General features: G+C 50.0%; 1 protein-coding gene across 1 annotated transcript in view; it reads right to left on the reverse strand.

Annotated features, from left to right (window-relative positions):
* Positions 1-799: 799 nt before the first annotated feature.
* camkmt (calmodulin-lysine N-methyltransferase) overlaps positions 800-21,501 on the reverse strand; it is a 108,405-nt gene continuing 87,703 nt past the window's right edge. Inside the window, exons 9-11 of the mRNA XM_036546826.1 lie at positions 13,809-13,872; positions 10,768-10,899; positions 800-1,717 (exon numbers count right to left, since the gene is read on the reverse strand). Coding sequence (XP_036402719.1) covers positions 1,622-1,717; positions 10,768-10,899; positions 13,809-13,872 — 292 coding nt within the window. The 3' untranslated portion in view covers positions 800-1,621. The remainder of the gene's footprint in view (positions 1,718-10,767; positions 10,900-13,808; positions 13,873-21,501) is intronic.

The following is a 21,501-nucleotide window of genomic DNA, read 5'->3' on the forward strand; positions in this document are numbered from 1 at the left end:
CTTGACACAGCGCACTGAGCCTAATCACACATAATTGGGTGGGAGGGGCAGGGGGCCGGCCGAGGCTTTGTGTACAAAGGGCAAGTGGTCAAGTTAATGGGGCCCTTGTGCTGAGCAGGGAGAGCTCTCTCTATCTCCCTCTCTCTCTGTGCACAGAAGGGAGGAGAGAACAGGCCCTGTTTAAAATATGAAAAGGGGGCTATTGGGCGCCCGCTCGCCCCTCCTCCTCCTCCTCCTCCTCCTCGTCCTCCTCCTGCCCGGGCCTGTCCAGCGGAGCGGCAGGATTAGCAGCCTCTCTCCTCTCTTTTCTTTGTGAAGTGGAAAAGCAGCTCTCGAGGAGCGAGCTGCAGCCTACGCTGCTAACACCGGCCCCCGCAGGCCCCCGAGCCCCGGGCCCCCGAGCCCAGGGCCCCGGCCCAGCTGCTCCTTCCCTGGTTCCGGAAGAAACACACTCCGAGGTCTCGCGCTTCAGTCTCCTGCGTCGCAAGAGCAGTCGCACGTCTCTCGCCACACACAGAAACACATGGCCAAGAAGGGGGGAAAAAAAAACGAAAGACTTGAATGTTTAACAAAAAAGTTGGTAATATCTTTCATTGCTCCAAACAGGTGTTTACGGCATTGTGAACTTTAATTTTAAAGTTTAACATCGCAAACATGATAAAATTCTGTGTCACAACAGCTCCTTGGCTAAGTGAAGCATCTGTCAATCAGTGCACTTTTAGAAAGAATGCTGCAGAAAGAGACACTTCAAGGTACTTCAAGATTTTATTTCACAGTCATCAACCACCTGACGCGTCCATGTAAAACGATAACACAGTTTGTTTTTTTTTTTCAATTATTACTCGTGTCGTACACAGCACAAGCTGCTATTAAAGCAAAAAAAAGCACAGGATTTGTATGATCTCTGCATCCATCCAGAAACAAATGGTGGAAAGTGAAGTCGTTGTTGTAAACACGTTTGGGTTAAAACAGTGTAGAAGGTCTTCAGTATGTGTGTGTGTGTGTGTGTGTTTTTCGGAGAGGACTCCATGTGGGTTTTGGAGGAAACCCAGCGGGGTCCCCCCCACGGTCCAGGAGCAGCGAGATCACCCCACAGTGATGCAAAGGACGTAAACGGCGTTTTAAACAACGAGGACCCCGAGCCTCGAGTTCTCACGCGCAGGTGAGAACGCGACGCGGGTTCTCTGCTGTTTCATAGCACATAGCACATTTTTATTGCACAGTAACGAGGTCCCGTACGGTCGCGGAGCAAAGACCCCGGTCGAGGGCGGCGCGCCGTCAGCGGTCGCGGTCTCACCTTACACGTGGACCGCTGTTTGACCGTGAGCCCGACCTGTGTGAGTGTGAGGTTCGGTGCGAGAGGTGAGATTACACTGAAAACTTCAGTGTGACAAAATCGAGCAACACCCATCCTCGCCCCCCCGCAGCAAATAAAGTAAAAATAAACTGTGTGTGTATTTTCTCGTGAGCTTTTGAAAACCCTGGCAACGCCGGTGTCATTGCTGCGAGGAGCCAGAGGGGCACAGTGACACAGACACTAGTCTGCTGGGAGGGCGGGGCCGGGGTGGGGTCGGGAGGCCAGTTTGGGAATGCCCCGTTCTCCCGGGTAGAGGCACCGGGCTCAGAGCAGGTGGGTGGCGCTGGGGCCCAGGGTCAAAGTGAGCAGGAGAGGGTAGTGGATGTTCTCATCGTACAGGTCTTTCCCTCTGCTCTGCATCTGAAACACACACACACACACAGAGCAGAGTTAAGAACGGGCAAGAGGTCAGAGGTCATGGGTCATACCGCTGCCAGGGGGTCAGGATACACTTGCACTCATACCCTGAGGATTCAGGACAGGACAAGGCACTCACCCTGCAGGGAACTGAGTCAGGAGAGGGGTTAGAGGTTTGTCACTCTCCCCAGATGCATGTAATCCACATTTATGAAAGCTAACATAGACCTTTTCTAGACATGCGGCTAGTTTACATTGGATCACAATGTGGCACATCTTTAATGCTGAAAGAAGTCATGGACTTTCAACCTGGTCTTTAACACTGGACTTAAACGTATGCTTGAGATAATGACTGTCCTCTTGCACAAAAAGCAATACTGTCTTGAGAAGTGAAGGGGCAAAGATTGCTGGAAGCAGCTTTGACATCATCAACACTCAGCAGAACCTTTAAAAAAACAAACAAGCATGCTAAAAAGGAAAGCACGTTACAAATGATATTTCAGAGAACAGCTTATTTCACGACGTTACAGTGAGCCGAATGCCTGTGTGTTGGTATCAGTGGCTTAAGTGTCTCACAGCACAAGTCAGGTCTCCAGGAACCAGAGATGCGCTGTTATCTTCAAACACACACGCACCCACACACGCAAATACACACAACCCACAGAGACGCTGAAAGGAAGCCGCAAAGCAAAAAACAGCCACTAAAGACCGGCTAACTAAACCCTGACAGCACGAGCCCAGTCTCCATAATGCTTGGATCTTTACCTTTGTGGTGTGTGCCTTCTTTTTCCCCTCTTTCCTTCTTCCTTTTTTTCTGACCTATCTTGTAGAGCTTCCCCTCCATGTAATACACAACTCTGTGTGCTTAATCGGTGGGGCGGTAATCAGTGTGGATGCTTTCTGTTCTGCTCTGGGCGTAATTATTTGTTATGTTATGACCGTGACTGAGTTGTTCTTCTATATCATCAGGAACATTGTGCAATGAAGAGGCCATTTGGTGCTCAGTCACATGCAAACGCTAGTGCAATCTAAAAAAAACCCACTACTTTACAAAATAGCAGAAATTACTGTATTATTTAGTACTTCAGGAAATATAATGTTGAATAGAAGAGTGATTTATTATAATTTTCATAATTTTGCGGCCGAGAGTCAAGAAATTGTTAATAGCCTCATTGAAAATAGAGCACTAATTGCAGATTCTTCTCTAATTACGTCATACACCTGTGGTGGCGTTCTGGACTCAGGTAAATAAAGTTTGCCGACAAAATAACACCATTTCCCTGATGAAGATAATATGCCAAAACCTTTTAATGTCTGAACTTCATTAAAAAAAGAGCAAGTTCAGTGATGTAGACACATTATTTGGAATTCTGAATTTATTTTGAAGTCAGAAAAGCCACAGATAAGTGCATGTTTTCTATCCCATTTCACCCCAGTTTCAGATTTCATGTGATGAGCCCGGGCATCTGCCTCACCTTCGCCCCCTAGAGGTTGAGTGGCAAACTCAAGGTGCTAACACGCAAACACCTCTCATAAACGAACACTGACAGACACAAACGTGAATGAGAAAGTGAAATGCGAACGGCCTCGTCCCACAGGTGCGAGCCGCTCCACCCGCGCACCCACTGCAGCAGCCTCGGCCCGGCAGAGGGATGTGCCGCCGCTCAGGTCCGGCATGCCGTGCGTCGCCTTGGCACCCAACCCTCCAATCAGCTCAGTGAGAGGGGCCAGCACAGTGCCAGGACTGTGAAAGTGAGTTAGTGTGAAATATGAAATCCGTTTATGCAAATAGAGCCCGAGGATACTGAAACAGCAGGGATGTACTTTAACAAAAAAAAAAAAAACAACAACTGCAACTGCAGTGAGAAGGAGCAGAGAAGGAGAGGAAATAAATGAAGATTAGATTACGATGAGATAAACTATAACTGTAAATAATTTCAAGGACAGGTCAGATTTACCACCGGTGTTTAGCGATACCTGTGACAACATCTAAATTTGCCTGCAAAGCCCACTGTTTCACCCCAGACGGAATAAAAAGGGAGGAAGAGGAGTGAAGTGGAAGTGGCCCTTCGTCAGTGTGCCTGCCCACTGCTCACGGCGTGTGCGGACAGAATTCCCGGATCAGGTGATACCCTGTGCCCCGGGCCCGAGTCCCTCGCAGGGGGACCACGTCGGGACCTTGGCCCTCGGAGACCCCGGTCCTGGTCCCGGCCGCCCAGATGCGGCTCTGATAAAACAGAAGCGGGGGGGGGGGGGGGGGGGAGAATCCCCTCGTCCCCCTCGCTCTCCTTTGAAGGGACAGATAAGAGGCCTCGCCATGCCCTTCATGTGCCTTATCTCTCTGCCCACCCCTCCGAGCGCCGGGGCCGCCGGTTGAACCCGCGACCTCCATAATCGGGGGGCCAGCGGCCCAACACTAAGCCTACTGCAGGGCCGGCCACATTCTCATTCAAATCTCGCCGAGGAGGGGGGGGGGGAATCACCCGGGCGAGCTCGCGGAGGTGAAAAGTTTAACAAGCAAAGCTGTTCCTCCTGATCACTGGCAGCTAATCAGCTTCACGGGTGGCTGGGTAAATCGCCGTTACTTTTAATCGCTGCACCGCCAAACCCGCAAGTCATTTATTTTATTGCCACTTCCCTGGCTTTTTTTTTCCCTCTCCCGAGCTTCTCAGAGAGGAAGAAAAGTAGCTCCTGAGAGAGAGCAAGGAGGATGAGCCGGGAGTCTGAGGTCCCTCGCCGTAGGACTGGGGGACAGAGGAGGGGGGGGGGGGGGGGGGGTGACCGGAGTGAAGGAGGGATAGAAGGAGGGAGAGTAGCAGGCAGCTGGGAGAGGGGTGGACATAAAGGGGTTAATGCGCCGGGGCAAAATTAAAATTCATGACTCCCTTCACAACCATTTGTGTAACAAGATTAAGATGGGCCGGCGGAAAATAGCTGCATTATCAGGCTTCTTACAGTTCTCCAGCTGGTTCTGCTCTATTCCAGAACAGTGGGGATAAGAGGATAACACGCAGCCTTGGAAAAAAAAAACGCATCTCTCCGTGCTAGTGCCGGCAAGCTCATCCTGCCGAGAACAGGGAAAGGCACGCCTGCAAAAAGAAAGGGGGGGGGAGAGTAGGGGGGTAGGGGGGTACCAGGACATCAGAGGCTTCTGTGTGCCAGCAGTCCCCTCGCCAGCCACTCCTTTCATATCATATGGACCCCCCCCGTCCAAAACCATGCCACTCCCTGCCACCCCCCACCCCCTCTACGCCACAGCTCCAAGGCCCTCTCCTGCCCGTGCTGAGATTTTAAATTTACCCCACTCCAGCTCCCTGCCCCATCTATGACCGTCTGACTCTACAGTGCACCCCCCTCCACACTTCCTGTCCAACTCCTTAACCCTTACGGCTACCTGTCCAGCTACACATCGCTGTCTGCCTGCCTCCACAATTCCATCTGCTCTTCACACACACACACAAACACACACAGTCCCACACACACACACACACACACACAACCACACAGTCCCACATACACACACACACACACACAGACACACACACACACACAGACACACACACACACAAACAGTCCCACACACAAACACACACAGTCCCACACACACACAGACACAAACACACACAGTCCCACACACACAGTCCCACACACACACACACACACACACACACACACACACACACACACACACACACAGACACAAACACACACAGTCCCACACACACACACACAGACACACACACACACAGCCCCTGCAGCGTTTTCAGGTCCTCTGCTTTTTATGATCACACAGGCGGTGTGGATTTTTTTTTTCTTTCGCATAAAAACAACACGACGCTCACACTTGTTCTCACACAGTGTTGCATGCAAAATGCAATTCACTCACTGGGTAACCAATCGGCACAAAGGGGTCCACAGTGCAGCAGGAAGCAGCTCTGTAGCATAGAGCCATGAGATCCGCTTCAGTGGGCATCGCACCTCCGGATCCATTATGTATATTCTCACTCCAAACAGATCCAGCACAGATCTCTCCATCCACAAATCCCCCGAGTGGGGTGTTCATCCAGAGATAAGGGGCATGGATTAATCGGCTCCTCACATTTTTTGAAGCCACTTCAAGTTTCCTTTATTGTGTCTTTACTATTCCCAAAAGGACCTCTCACCCCACACCCCATGTCAGAGGCACAGTGCGGCAGAGACTGCTAGCAGCTGACACTGTGTGTGTGTGAGTGAGTGTGTGTGTGAGTGAGTGAGTGAAACACACTGTACGAGAGGGGAAGAAGTGAGTGTGTATGTGAGAGGATGTGCGTATTACAGACAGAAAGTGTGTGTGACTGAGTGAGTATGAGACAGAGAAAGAGAGAGGGAGGGAGAGCCAGAAGTGGGCCTGAAGGATGTGTGGAGGAAAGGGGGGGACCCAGAAGTGCCCGAGTGCCCTGACTCCTCTGCAGCCCGTCCATCCAACCCCCCGCCTCCCCATGTAATCTCACACAGGCAGACAGAGAGACACTTGACTCAGGCCAGCACTCCCCACTCTCGTCAGAGCTGAGGACATCATTATCCCACTGCGCAGAGAGACGCTGTAGGTGGTCCCGTCCCAAACAAAGACCCCACCAGACTTCAGGTGCATCAAGGGCACACAAAGAGGAGGAGGTGCTGCTGTAAGGGGTGCATGGCAGGGGGGAGAGAGGGGGGAGAGGTTTGGGGCCTGAGTTTCCCCCGAATGCACACCCCCTCTTTAACCTAACCCTCCTTGAACATCCTCATTTCTTTTACTTCCACGAGGCATTAGAAACACGCAGTAAGAAATAGGCATCACTGAAGTCTAAGCAAACCTGATGTGCTGTTTTGAGAATGCATCACTGTGCTGTAGAGACGGCTTTAAAAGGAGGCCGTGAGGGAGCTGCAGAATCAACGCTGGCTGTGAGATTTGCCCAGCGGGTGTAGGAGGCGCCCGGCCGGAGCTCGCCGATCAGCTGACCTGGGCGGGGCCTGACCCCCACCTGGAGGATACACCTGGGAACGAGGCGCTAATTGGCGAGAAACCCAACCCGGCCTGTTAATCCCCGCTCCTAATGGGCTCTAAGTGCCACTTTATTGTACAAGTGTCACTAAATTTCCGCGCCGAGCCGCAGGTATCCGGTGTCGTGTCATTGTGTCCCCGGCCGCCGCCCCCGAGGCCCGGAGAGGAAAACCACATGTGCAGCCGCTCCCCCCATCCCCTCCCCCTGCGCCCCACCCCCCACCCCCTCCCTCCCTGCACTCTCCACTCCACAGGCCAGCTGAAAACCAACTCTCCACAACACCTGGGCTTATTTTCATTACTGAACACCGCCACCCTTGCCTTCATTATCACCGCCATCGGCTCATTTGGCGCTGCCTTCTCACCACTGTGGGAGTTTCACACCTGGCCCAGCTTGCCCTTACTGGCCACTGCAAGCATATCTCCTTTTTCCTCTACTTCCTGCCCAAACAGGAACTGCCCGTCAAGCAAGATCTTCAAGAACTTGAACTGCATCCAGAAGCACAGACAAAGCCCTTCTTATCTGTGCACTTGCCTCTGCTGTCATGACAAGTCAATGCAGTACGCCGCAGCTTAGGAAAACAGTAGAAACCCCCGCAGGGGAAGCCTGTTCAGAAAACAGTGGGGTGGAATTCAATGCTGCTTGTACGCGGCGGCACCAAAAAAGCTACGTGCTAAACGATGCCGCGCGGCGGGCGTCGCCCGTGGCGGCGCCCCCTGCTGACCGCGCCTCGCCAGGGCGAGTCCCGGCGCTGTTGAACCGTGCCCGCCCCGCGCCGGCGCGCTCGGCTGATCAGAGGCAGCGGCGCCGCGTCTGTGCCCAGGTGCAGCCTGCGCCCTGCAGACCGGCTCAGTCTCTGCAATGCCCGGGAGACCCCGCTAAACCCAGGGGCTGGCAGTGGCGGCGTGCTGGCATTGCCGCTGCAGGCTCCGTCACAGTGCCGCCGCTGCTGCTGTCGGCGCCGCGGTCCACACCGGGCATCTGGTTTGCCTGGGGAGGGGGGGGGGTGTTGACAATGGACGGGGGGTGTGTGTGCTTGTGATTTAACACAGAAACTGGCAGGGCTTTATGCATAACTTTATCTGCTAGAGATAACAGAGCAACAGGGTACATTTAATCTGGCAAATATCAATTTCAAAGACTCAATGGCACATGTCACAGTTTAAAACATCTGAACAACCAGCACTCAGCATTTCAACGAACAATTATGGATTATACACCATGCTTACTATTTATGTATCACAACATGTTCATATTAACAAAGAAAATAGTCATTTATATCCGTGGTTCTGCTCTGCACTGTTAAAAAATCCTTAAATTGCTGTGATTAGCTATTGTTTAAATGCATAAAAATGAATAATGAACAACATTTCTGCTGACAGAAGGCATTTTAAGGCTACGGACCCTGCGAGCAGCAAGCATCTGTACTTGTGCTGTGCATTGACCACACATGTACTGCTAACGTTTAGGATGCATGTTCTACGCTGGCCTTTGTTACACCTTGGTACCGAAAACCGTTCCCTCCTGCCCAAAACACTGCCTATAATGCACTCAGAAAGAATGGGTTTCACTGACAAGGGCCTGACAAGCCCAGTTTAAAACTCAAAAAAAATCAATGCGACAAAGATCATAGTGACAAAGCGGTGAACCGTCTGCAATTACGCATGTGACTTGAAAAGGGAGCCCTTTACGAGCGCCAGGTCCTATGCACTTCAAAGCAGGTGTTTGTGACTGGGATGAGAAAACAGGCAGATAGTGTTTATGGGATAGGCCTCCCTAACACTGACAAATAGGCTCATTTCAGACCTCAAAGTAAAGCAATCGACGAATGCCAGGTGACATGCTCTTTAAAATGGTCCAACTGACCAACAAGGCAAGATGCTATTATAATATATGCATGTATCATCACATAATAAACGTATAGAATTGGAGTAACGAGCATTTAGCAGCCATTGCTTTAAATGCACCTGGCAGTTTCAGTAAGAAGTGATCACAACTTTTGTTCATTTCGAAATCCTGCTTTTGTGAGCAGCGTGAGGGTGGGAAATACATGCATCTAAGGAGAGTCTCAAATGGGCAACGGCATTATTTCACAGCGGCAGGAGTCATTTAATGCGTAAAAGTGAATGCCATTGAATTGATGGCCTTGCTGGCTCCAGCACTGCCGGCTTCCCTCGTTCTGTGCGCGAACGGCTCTGAGAGAGAGAGAGCCGGGAGCGAAGACGTCTCAGAATCCAGTCGGGTCAGATGTCGGAGCTGCGTCGCTCGATACTCGACGGAGGAGGTCAGACCTCGCAAAGATCGCCGCCTCATCTGATGAATAAACAGGCTACTTTAGCAAAGACTGTGGCGGAGAATAAATAGAGGGAATGAGCTGATGCTTTCTGCACGAAATCAGCCAGTCTCCGGCATAACCCTCCCAGCTTTATTCAAAGCCGGGAAAGGCACACTTGTTCTGCGGCAGCTTCGAGTCCGCTGAAATTTCATTCATTTCTCAGATCATTTTTTTGAGACATGAGATCCTGGGCTTTGGCGAGATGAGCAGAGACTGGTACTGAGCTAGCGGGTACAATGGCCTAATGGCATATGAATTCAAAGTATAATGAAAAAAACGAGACAGGCAGTCTTCAGATGAAGCAGTTATTTGAGATGAGGGCACTGCTGGTCAGCATCTCCTGCAGTTGTTTTAGGTGTGAGAACCTGCCTCTAGCCATGCTCACCTCTCAGGACACCGGCCTAGGCTACTACCCCCTTGCGACCATGCGACCTTGCATGACCTCGGCTCCGCCCACACTGTGCCAGTGGCTTCCTGAAGGTGCACCAATAGACTTCTCCGACACAGGCTGGATGCCATGCTTTCAGTCTTACAGAAAAGGACCCAATCAGGAGATTAGGCAAGTCAAACAGACAGTCTGTTAATGCCCATCTTCCTTAGCTCCTCCCTGAAGCCTCTGAGTGACAGGGCCCGAACCTGAGGCCGATCCCCGCCCCCGCGCGCATTGACCGCGGGGAGAGAGTGCATCTCAGCCGGCGGCCGGCGCTCTTGAGCGGAGCGCAAATGGCTCAGGCGAGGCTGGAGTGGGAGGCGGGGTCCCGCTGGGACAGCCATTTGGTGCGGCCGTGCGCTGGGCCACGCTGACTGCTTAATGAGTCTTCCGCAGCGCCCGCCGCGGCCCGCGCTGCCGAGAGCCTGCCGCTGGGATGCCGCCGTTAACCAGCTGGACGCGGCCGCTCCAAGGCGCTCACTTAGACAGCTGTTTGTGGTGAGAGGGTACAAAAATAAAAATAATTGGGCTGCTTGGTTTTTCTTTTTTGTGCAATCTTTGGAGAGGAGGGGAGGGCTTTAAACTTACATTTTTTGAGGCCTTTTTTTTCCCCCAGTGATGGATTCAGCGGTGAGTACAGCTCATCCTCTCCCCTGCGTGTAACAGCGAGCAGCAGAGAGCCTGCTTGACCCACAGTGCCACTGCATCTCACCTCAAAAGCCCCCGGGAGACTCAATTTGGCCAGGTGAAGTACGAAGTAAAAGAACTGAAGTAAAAGAAAAAAACTGAAGGAAAATAGCTGCATGAATCAGAACTAAGACAAAACAAGCCCAGAAAAGAGGACAGCATGAGGTAGTTGCCGGGACGCATCATTTTGTACGGACACAATTTGCTTGGCAGAACCCCCCGCCCGGTTGTCATTTCATTAATGGGGCGTTGTGTAACCCCCTTTGTGAGGCTAGCTTCCGGAGCCGCGCGCCCTCCGCCACACTGCGGCCTTCAGCTCTCCGCACAGCGAGGGGAGGGGTGGGGGGAACGTGTGGGGGGGAGGAAAGTGGCTCTTGAATAATATGTGTCTGTGTCGCAGGAGTTAGGAGATTAGGAGTTAATCCACTCAACACTATGATTAATGAAGAGCAGGAATACCTGCTCGGGCGGAGCGGAGGCAGAGAATTTTCCAATCGGACGTAGCGGGAGCCCTGGCGCTGCTCGGGAGCGGAAGGGGGACTGGGGGCCCGTTATCAGGCCTGGGCAGCACGCTCACCTTTAAATGAAGGTTCCAAATGTGCTCGTCGTAATTCTCGTATCTGCAGACGGAGAAGCCCGCCCTCTCCGCCAGCCGGCAGAACTCGGCCAGGGTCTCCCCGCGGAGCGGGGCGAAGACAAGGGCCGTCCCCTGGGGAGAGGGAGAGGGAGAGGGAGAGAGGTGAGGGACGGGGGCACACAAACCCCCCCGCACCCCAACGATCACATGTTTCTGCTTACTGTGAGCATCACAGGAATGGAAAGACTAACAACCAAATGGGAATGCATAATATTATCTACTGACAATGGACAGTGCACCCCCACTACCAGGCCAAGCCCTGCTCTGGGCCTGTTAACTGCTACACCTTTATCCCTATCAAAATATGTTACAGTACCTCTTCTTTTCGGTTAACTTAAGAGACTTTTTGTCTACGCATTTTGTTGGGCTATGCAGATACACACTTCACACTTTATCTATGCAGGGTAAATGTTATTTCTGTACACTTTTTTAAAACGTAAAAAAAAATCTGACTATGAATAGTAAAAAGTCAACTCAAATACATTTGAGAGTTTTAAAATTCATCTTTTTTGTTTTATTTTAGGAAAGTCCGCCCTTATTCTTATTTTTATCTCAACCGCCAGCCAGTTGTGAGGAATTCAGCGAAATGCACAGCATTGCACATTAAAGAGGAAAGACTCTCTCTCTCTCCCCGCTGTTTGTGATACACAGATACAGGATGACTCAGGCACGGCCGGTGGTTAGCATACAGACAGCTCGCACCGCACGGCCGTGTCACTGAGCGGGGAGCGCCACGCCGCCGCGGGTCTCCGCGGCTCCAGCTGTGCGGGGCGAGGGCTCCCAGGAGGGGGGGGTGTGTTAAGGCCACCGAATCAACCGCAAATCCCACCGCCCACTGAAAACAACAGCCTGATATGTGTCTGCTGATGTAAACGCTGCTGTTTTAAAATGTCACGCTCGCCGTTTGTGAGCGTGCGAGTGCGCATGCGGGCGTGTCTGCACGCGGGAGCCTGCTCAGTTCGGAAATGAGCTCGCAGTTTGACACAGAACCTTCTTAGGGGCATAGGTATGGCCCCAAACAAACAGCTGAGAGGAGAGCTGCCCGTGGGCGTGGTCAGTGTGGGGGGCGGAGCCTGTTGAGGGGCACGTCACAGCCCTGGTTAGCCCACTTGGCCCCAATCCAGAGGCTGGGGCGTGTTCTAAGGCCAGGGTCCAGAGACTGGGCAGCTGCGTTTTTTTTTTTATTTTTTTTTTTTTATTATTAGACTCTATTTCTCGCAGGTATTATATTAGATAATAAACAAAAAGATTAAAGCTCGCCTAATCCAATCAATGCCTGGAAACGCATCCACACTTTATTGAACAACCAGCGTAGCCAGTTGCGCACTAAGAGGATTAGGCAGAGGTTCAAAGTTTCTTTGAAATCCTTCGGCTTTAAATATTATTTGATATTTTGATCATATTATTGTTTTAATTAAATGGAGGATGTGAAACAAACAACACAAACAAGACCGCAAAAAAACAGCCGTATGTTCTCATTTCAGCAGCTGTTTTATTTTACCGTTGTTTGGCATTGTTTTTAACACACACACCCACACGCACGCACACACACTGGCTCGGAAATATGTGCAGCCCGGAGGGTTCACCTCCATTTATAATAAATTAGAGCCATTAGACGGCGAATTAATTGTTTTTGTCAATCCGGTTGGGCCCGTTCAGAAGCCGCGTGGTGTCAGCCGTGTGATCCATGCATAATGCCTTTCCTGCAGTATCAGAGATGGGCATCTCCGCCCCTCTCTCCCGCCCCGGCCGCTGGACTGACAGCTCATTCAGGGGCACGAGAGGGAGATGTGTTCACAGGGCAAACACGCCGGCGGACACTATCATGTTCCAATAATAACTGAATTTCATCTGGAATGGCCAGGGAGCGGAGGCAATGTTTCATAAACCACATGTTACCAGGCTCCATTAGTTCCCTTTGTGCACGTTTTTTTAATGTCAGTTTATAATGTAATAAAAACTCAAAAAACTGGCAAGTTTTCTGTTTTGCAGTCCTTATTGTGACCTTGTTTTTATGGATGATGCTTTAGCATTACAACAAATGTATCTGCTTTTTGAATTGGTCATAGAGTTACACGATGGATGACAATTTTCCATTACCCTTCAGCTGACACATTGTATCATAACATGAATAATGTACTGATATAAAAGTATCATAACATCATACCATAAAGTATCACTACATAAATAATGTAAGAACAAAATAGTATTTGAAAAAGGAAGGCAATGCAAGGTCAGCCCGACTGGGAGAAAAGTGGGTCAAATATATAGGGAAAAGGCAAAGGATTAGGTAATTATGTGCATATATGGAAAGGTACAGAATGCGAGATTTAGGGAAATAACAATGTATAAACAATAATAACATGGTTACACATAGAGTCAGAAACAGAGACACTGTCTATGACTGAGAAATATGCGTATGTGTGTGTGTATATAGGTTGAGATATATATGACAGATAGGGGTCTGTCTGTTCCCTGGGGGGGAATCACAGGCAGGTTGGCTACGCTAGGCCTTTTAACTCAGCAGAGACAGAGGTGAACGGGGGGGTACGAGCGGAAGTTTTCAGATCAAGACAGTAACCCCCTGAATGGATTACAAATGACAGGGCCATGCACAGCCCGCCCCTAGCGTGTTCGTCAACCCCTCTCCCCCCCATTTTTTTTAATATAAAGATATTTTTTATCAAAGCGAATACTTGAAAACCCTGGAGATAAATAGTAATCTCATACTATCTTTGAAGCTTTTTCATTTACTTTGCCTCTCGCGGCATGGGTCTTATCAGAGGGCCAAATATAAGAAGTTCCCTGCTTTATGATTACGAAAAGCATCGCAGAGATTAGAAGACTCAATTCAAGTTGCACATAATAAGTATTAAAGTATTACATGATATTAATCCTGCCATTCCATTACTGTCTCAATCATTGTGTGCAGACTAATTACTGTGAGTTGGGTGCTTTAGAGAGAATTGAAACACACTTACGTTGGGTCGCAGTAATCTCCTTATTGCATCAACCAGGCCAGCCCTGTATCGGTCCAGGAACAGGCTAACATGAAGGAGGGAGCGAGAGGGAGAGAGACAGAAAGAGGGGAGACAGAGAGAGAGAGAGAGAGAGAGAGAGAGAGAGAAAGAGAGAAGGGAAGAGGAGAGACAGCAGAGAGAGAGGGAGGGGGATTGGGGGAAGAGAGAGTGAGAGAGAGAGAGAGGGAGAGGGGGAGAGAGAGAGTGAGAGAGAGAGCACAGAGATTAGAATGCATTCCAACGATAGCGGCTCAAGATAAACCAGCAGGCTATTTATTTTTCTTTGTTTACAAATAAAACCACAAAACGGAGAAAAACAATTTGCATCCGTAAGATGCTTTATTCCCCCCCCCCCAATATTTTCCCGTGTGCCACACTCACCCTCGACCACGCAATTTCTGTACATGTTTTGTCATTTATGGTGTGTCCACAACTCACTCCATCTTTTGCGTGGACAAATGGCATCGAGCCGTACATGCACACATAGACACACACACACACACACACACACACACACACACACACACACAACACAGAGGACGGCACAGAGCGGACGGCCATGCAAGGCGCCTGGACTCGATCGAGCACGCGTAACATTGCGCCCCTCCTTGCTTTTACTCCAGTGACTCCCCACGAAACGGCGTATCTCCTATGTAACCAATATGGCTGCTGGCATATGTTACCGCACGGGTGAGTCAACAGCCTGTATGAAAGATTAATAAGAGGCACTTACAGATCATCAGTCCTTTTCTTCTCAGCTGAATGTATGGGCGACGCGCGGATACTCGAGATGTCTATTTCAGAATGGAAAATGTTCCAATTGTTTTGTGAGCCTCGCCATGCGTGCTCTATTCACTTAGATGTCGTCTTGGGATATAAATAGCCGCCATATTGGGTGCACGACCTTAGAGGGCATCTGAGGAACACTGGCTGGTGCATATATAATTCATACGCCTTACTTATACGCGCAGAATCTCAGCACCAGGTAGGCTGAGGTGGCGTCCCATTGACCCATCTTCCAGACGTTGTGTGAGATTAACTGCATGTTCACTCCATTCACAGCGCTGGGGAATCCCAAATTTAGCAACAAGTAGTAAGCTAAATAGTAGTACTACTAGTACTAGTAAATACTTACAAGTAGTAAGTAGTAAGAATGTGATGTGTGCATGCAAGCACTGTGTGTTGGCTGGGTATGCGGATGTACTGGTATGTGTGCATGTGTGTGTGTGTACGTGTGTGTGTGCACATACTGTTCCTTCATGCTTGTTGACTTCCATACTAGTGTTAACAATGTGTGTTTGTGTGCGTGTGCGTAGTTGCATGCGTGTGCATGTAAATGTAAGGACGTGCACGTTGTGCGTGTTGGTGTGCGTGTGTGTGTGTGTGTGTGTGAGCGGCGGTGGTGTCGGTGGGGGGATGGGGGGTTTGGAGAGTGGAACAATCGTGACGAGACTGACAGCCACGTTGCCGTGGTGGAGGAAATGAGGAGGGAAAACAGCGCTGAGAGGCTTCAGGCTTCACCTCATGCCTCATTGCACCCCATGATCACTCTAAAAACACACTTTGCATTAGCGATCAGATAAACCCGCACAATGGGCTGTGTTTAATTCGGGGAGTGCACATCACACCCCCCTGACCGGGCACCCGCTGGCGTCACTCAAATTAAAATGGGACGGCGTTACGCCACCTTTATATCGCAATATTATAATAAATTAGTTCACATGTAATTTTATTAAATGCAACAATACAAGCTCCCCCCCAGACCTAGATCCACATAATCCAAATCTCCCACTGGCTCCGAAGGCCGGGATCCCACGTAAAGTTTCCAATCACGTTAGTCAATGACCTTCCATATGCAAATCTGCTGGGGCCGCAGAAACTCAGCGCCACTCAGGGTACGGGCGGTTCTGTGCTCTCCGCACCAGCTGTGCTAGCCTCACATGCCGGGAAATGTTTTCTTAATGTCATTACTTTGAAGATCAGGTGGATGGAAAAAAAAGCGGTGACGAAAAACTAGTGTACACGCAGACAAAGAGAATGGTACGGTGAGTGTTCGACACTCGGGAGAAATGTGGACAAACAGCGTCTGTTTGCGTGCGAACAGCTGGCTCCTTGTGACCTCTGACCTCTATATGACCAACCGAGCCCGCAGCCGGGACACTATCCCTGCAGATGTGGTCGCCGCGGAACGACCCGCTACACACCGAGAACTGCTGCGTACGCTGCCCTTTGGCAGCATGGCCAGGCCTAAACCCTAACTCTCAGATGATGCTGAATGTACGCTCTGTTCATAAAAGCCTGCAGCCAGTTCTTACATTTCACACCAGCCAGTTCCAAAACGGAGTTTTCAACAGGTGCAACACAGGTTGCACTACACCTGTTCCGCCTTCGTCAAAATCTCTTGCCAAAACACCAGAATGCTCTGGGTTTAATACCCTGCGAAGTCAAACCAAAGAGTTAAAAAACATCAGAGATGAATTGGGGTGATGGCCTGTTCAGTGAAAGGACTACTGTGCTAAACCACTGCTCCAAACTGCTGCTCTGGCTAATAATCCACATTACCATGCAAGGCACATTTACATATGTTTAGATCTGTGTGGCTATTTTATATACACTGGCTGTTTAAAATTCCCACCTGTGGCCACAGAAGTTTTCTTCCATTTCCTTGGTAGATTGATATTTTTTAGATGAATCACAAGGAAAAAAATGCAATGGACACGTTTTATTTTTTGATGATCCAGAAGGCTCCCATCCAGAACACTTCCGAACATTCAGAAAGGAATGCAAAAAATGGAAGTGTGTTAACAATGACCATAATGACGCAACATTTTCCCTCATTTACTGCATGAGGCAGGGGTAAGTGGGAGATAAATTTAGGAATGACCTCCTTCACACGCGCTGGGGTCCTGACCCCTGACCCTCAATCAGTTTCATTATCTGGTGAACTCCCGTCCTCGTGTTTTGGGAGGGAAAGGTCACGTTTGAACAATGGGGGTTGGGCAGAAAGGGGGAGTGGGACGTCTGTCCCTTCCCCTGGTGATCTCAGCGCTCCTTGTCGCCCCAAACTGCCCCCCACCCCCTCAGATTCCACCCCTACTTCTTCCCAGTGACACGCCCGCCATCTGATACACCATGTTTATACTTCTTTCCATCCTATGGCCAGGAAACAGCCAGCCCAAGTACCCATCTCCCAGAATGCACCTCTTCCCCCAATGTCAAAGTAACAGGAAGTATGTGTTTCCATTACACGGGTTACCACCTGACCCTGGGTCAGTCTTGGACTAGCAGCTAAGATCCCTCACATAACTGGAAGGGGATATTACCAAATTAAAAGAGAGACAAAATCCAAGCAGCGTCTTGCCTTTCCAAGAAAAACAGGCCACTTAAGCCTTTATAAATAGCCTGGGAGTACATTACAAAAGTATATTACCCAAACCTTCTTATGCAGCCTCCCCTTGGTTATCCTTCAAGCACAAAATAGGATGACATGGAGAGAATATCAACAAGAGAAGGGTGAGGTTGGGGGGGGGGGGGGGGGGGGTTCCAAGTTGCTCCAGACTTGGTCCGAGAGTCAAATTTGACTCTAATTTTCTTGGCAGAACCTAGCTTCACCCCTCTAATCTGGAGGTGGTCCATATGTGGTGGCCCCTAAGCTCCCCAGGACCCAGGGGCGTCCAATCTGATGCCTGCCATTGTGACCTGACTTCCACACTTAATCTGGTCTAATCCCGGCCGCATTAACTTCATCTGTGCAATGAAACCTGAAGTATCCATTCAAACGTTAGGGCGAGGGAGGCATTTGCTAAATTACTTGCCGAAATCATATGGTGTTGCTTAGCTGCTTATTCTAATCAGATGATTGATGTTATTGACGATTAGTGAGTAATACCTTCCTTTTTATCGGGTCCATGTTGATTTGTGTTTTTGTTCATTGCATATTACTAATTCTTTTGTCTCCGCTGCTGATGTAATGCTTTTTGTGAAATGAAAAGGATTTCTAAAAATAAGCCCCCCCCCCCCCACTCCCCACCCCCGCCACGCACACCCCACCTGTCCTTGTCACAAAACCAGAGTGAAGGACAAAGCCGGGTCAACACTCAAAACATACATTCAACAGTGAATAAACAAATGGAAAACTGTGTCTCAGGCTTAGCGCAGACTGGGATTGAGCATATGTGCGTCTGCACGCGTGTGTGAGACACAGATACCTCATCGCTGTCTTCCACAGGAATAAACGCACCCGCGCGCACACGCACACGCACACACACACACACACACAGGCCAGTCCTCCACAGACAAAGAGCTTTATCTTCATGCCCACACACGGGCAGCTTAGAAGAACCGGGCTTGCCAAATTCGGTCCTAGCCAAGCAGACAGACTCCTCCAATGTCTATCCCCACTGCTGGAATTCCACCTCAGCAGTGGGACACTGCCAGGACGATGGGACAGGATTTACATTTACATTTATTCATTTAGCAGACGCTTTTATCCAAAGCGACTTACATAGGTTACAGTTCTTTACAATGTTATCCATTTATACAGCCGGATATTTACTGAGGCAACTGTGGGTTAAGTACCTTGCCCAAGGGTACAGCAGCAGTGTCCCAGCGGGGATTGAACCAGCAACCTTTCGGTTACGAGTCATGCTCCTTAACCACTATGCTACACTGCCGCCCCCCAGGATTTGGTACGCTCCTCGGCTGCGGGGGGCCACACTGACTGCAGACGTTGTTGTGTGGTCCCCACAGTCTACCCAGAATCCTTTGCAGGGACAATAAAGAGAACAACGGGGTACTGTGGCTGGGAAATAATAAGTGTTCAGAGCTGTCTTGTGTGTGGGGGGGGTGAAGGTGGTGGCGGTGGCGGTGGTGGGGGGGGGTTATGTAAGTTCTTAATATTTTGAATTTTCTCTCTGACCAATTTCATAACAACAATAACTTGGTTACGAGATGGTTAAGGAGATGGGCTTTTAACACAAACACTACAGGTTCAATTCCCAGGTGGGCCAGTGCTGTTTCACCCTTGGGCAAAGCACTTATCCCAAATTGCTTAAGCAAATACCTCGTAATATAAATGTATTAATGCGTGTAAACTGTACGATATGTAAGTCGCTGTGGATAAAGGTGTGTGGCAAGTAAATACATAATGTAATGTGAATAATAAAATGCGTGTGTGCATACATGCCATGCTGAACGTATGATATACTTAATGCACTGGTATATTTATGCAAGCGCGCATGTGTATATACGAAACAAACGCACAGAAAGGGATTGTCTCTCCACAGTGTGGCGTTAACTGCCCTGTGTGTGACATGGGTTGGCGGGGTGGGGGGGGGGGGGGGGGGGTGATGTCACTCTGCCCGCGGGTAGCAGTGACAGCCAAGCAAGCAGAAGGTGGTGTACAGTCGGCTCGCTCTCCAACCGGCTGTAGACCGGCCTCAACGCGGGCCTGTTCAGGCGATAAACGGACTTACGGGGGACCCTGCCGATTGCCCCCTCGGTGTTCTTAAACCTTGTTGATGCACGTACAGAGCTCAGAGCTGTGCAGAGTCCCAGGTCTGCAGACTCTCTGACTGACACAGAGAGCACCAGCAACCGACACTGTACATTATCTCATGAATATTCATGGACTGCAACTTCGCCCGCTTGATGTATCATGACTACAGGGGAGGTAAAGAGCGGCGTTGTTTAGACAGAAGACAAAAGGGCGAGCGGTTTTCCTAGTCGAGCTCTCCGACGCGCCGCTTCCCGGGCGAGGGTTCTGCAAATGCGCAGTGCGTCAGAGGCAGTGCCGTTTCTCTCCGCTTGGCTGGCACGGAGTGTTTACGTAACACTCTTCGTCCCGTCGTGTCATTCGGAAATCGAGTTTCTCTCTTCAGAAAGGCAAAGGATGAAAGGGGTGAGTGATTAGGTGAAACAGACCCCAGTTCTCAATGTATGCGCAGTTCAAGCTGTGGACACAGGTCAGCTGTTTGTTTGATTCATCTCGAAGATTACTTAATAACCTATATTAATGTCTCTCCACAGCAGAGTTTCACTGCCGCCTTCTCCCACTTTGCCAGAGTATCTCCTCTGTCTCTGCTTCTCTCTCTTTCTCTCTCTGCAGTGGATGCGAATCCCTTCCTTTGTGAGGAAGTGCATTTTTACTCTTCCTCGCTTAAGCATAAAGTCTGTAACCAATTATTTCTCCCTCTCCCTCGTTCTGCAGCGGAAGTGGATTTTTAGCCTTCCTCACTCCAGCATAAAGTGAACACCCATTTCATGCCTCGTCTCCCTCTCTCCCTCTGCAGCGGAAGCAGGTTTTCAGTCTTCTTCACTTAAGCATTTCTCCCTCTCTCTCCCCCCTCTCTCAATTCCTCCCTCTATAGTGGAGGTAAATTTTCAGTCTTCCTCACTTAAGCATAAAGTTTGTATCTATTTTATTTCTCTCTCTCTTCCTCTCTCTCTCTCCATATCTCTACAGTGGAGGTAAATTGTTAGTCTTCCTCACTTGAGAGAAAATGGCGCACTGCTCTCTCTCTCTCTCTGTCTCTGGTGCTTGCAGAGAGAGAGAGGACCTGACTGTTCTCAATCCTGGCTAAGCGGCAGGCCGCCGCAGGGCCGCTGTGGGGCCTCTGCCAGCTCAGCGCTAAAAACCGCGGTGATTGTCTGAAAGACTATAATTAATATGAGGAGAAGTGTGGCTGTTGACCTTTTCGCAGGTGATCGTCAGCTCCGCGGCTCGTTAATCGCAGAGTGATCACTCTCCTGACGGCAATTACGGGCGGCGGCCGCCGAGCCGCGTGCGGCAGCGGCGGAGCGGAGAGGAGAGCGGAGAGGAGAGCGGGGCGAGGGGGCCCCGGAGCGAGCGGCGGGGGGATGAGAGCCGGCGCGTGACTCATCTCTTCACACCTCGCGCGCACGCGCTCCAAACCACCCCTTATTAGACGCTCACCTACGCCACGCTCGTCCTCCACCCGGTGCCTCCACCTGCAAATTGTTTTACTGAAATTCCTTCTGCCTTTTTCTCACTCCCTCGCACACATCAGCAAATGAAATTAACCTCTTCATTCCCGATAGGGGAAGCCATGAGCCTATTTCTAAATCCGAAACTACAACACGGACAGTGTGGAGTGTGATCCGGACCTACACGTATGCTGGAGATGCAGGTTTCAGTGTGCCCTGAACATTCATGTTCAAAACAATGGGGAACATGCCATTCATGTCCCATGTTCAGTAAGCTGTGGCACAAAGGATCAAATCAGTGACAGAACAGAGTGTAGAACCCACAGGACATGCGTTCTAATCCCAGGCATGGTACCGGTCTCAGGTGGTGCCTGGTTATTCAAAGCACAGCACCAGAAACAGGCACAGAGTAAGTAAGACCACAGAAAGCCGAACACATTGTCAGCCGCCTCAGGTAAGGATGTCTGTTAAGGACAAAATTAATGTAACATGATATAATGTAGACAACCTGTACACGGGGGGAGAAAGAACAGCTTCAAAAAGAACCGCAGTTGTGACTGTCCATATCAGGGATAAGAAACTCTCACTCCTGACGTTGCCTGCGTTTATTAATTATTAAAAGAAACTTGCTCTCGTTTGGGGGAAGAGAAGGAAAAGTCTGGGATGCCGTCGTGGTCCACTTAAGAGAGAAACGGGGAGGGGTGGGCAG

This window comes from Megalops cyprinoides, chromosome 15, assembly GCF_013368585.1.
Source record: "Megalops cyprinoides isolate fMegCyp1 chromosome 15, fMegCyp1.pri, whole genome shotgun sequence".
Classification (NCBI taxonomy): Eukaryota; Metazoa; Chordata; class Actinopteri; order Elopiformes; family Megalopidae; genus Megalops; species Megalops cyprinoides.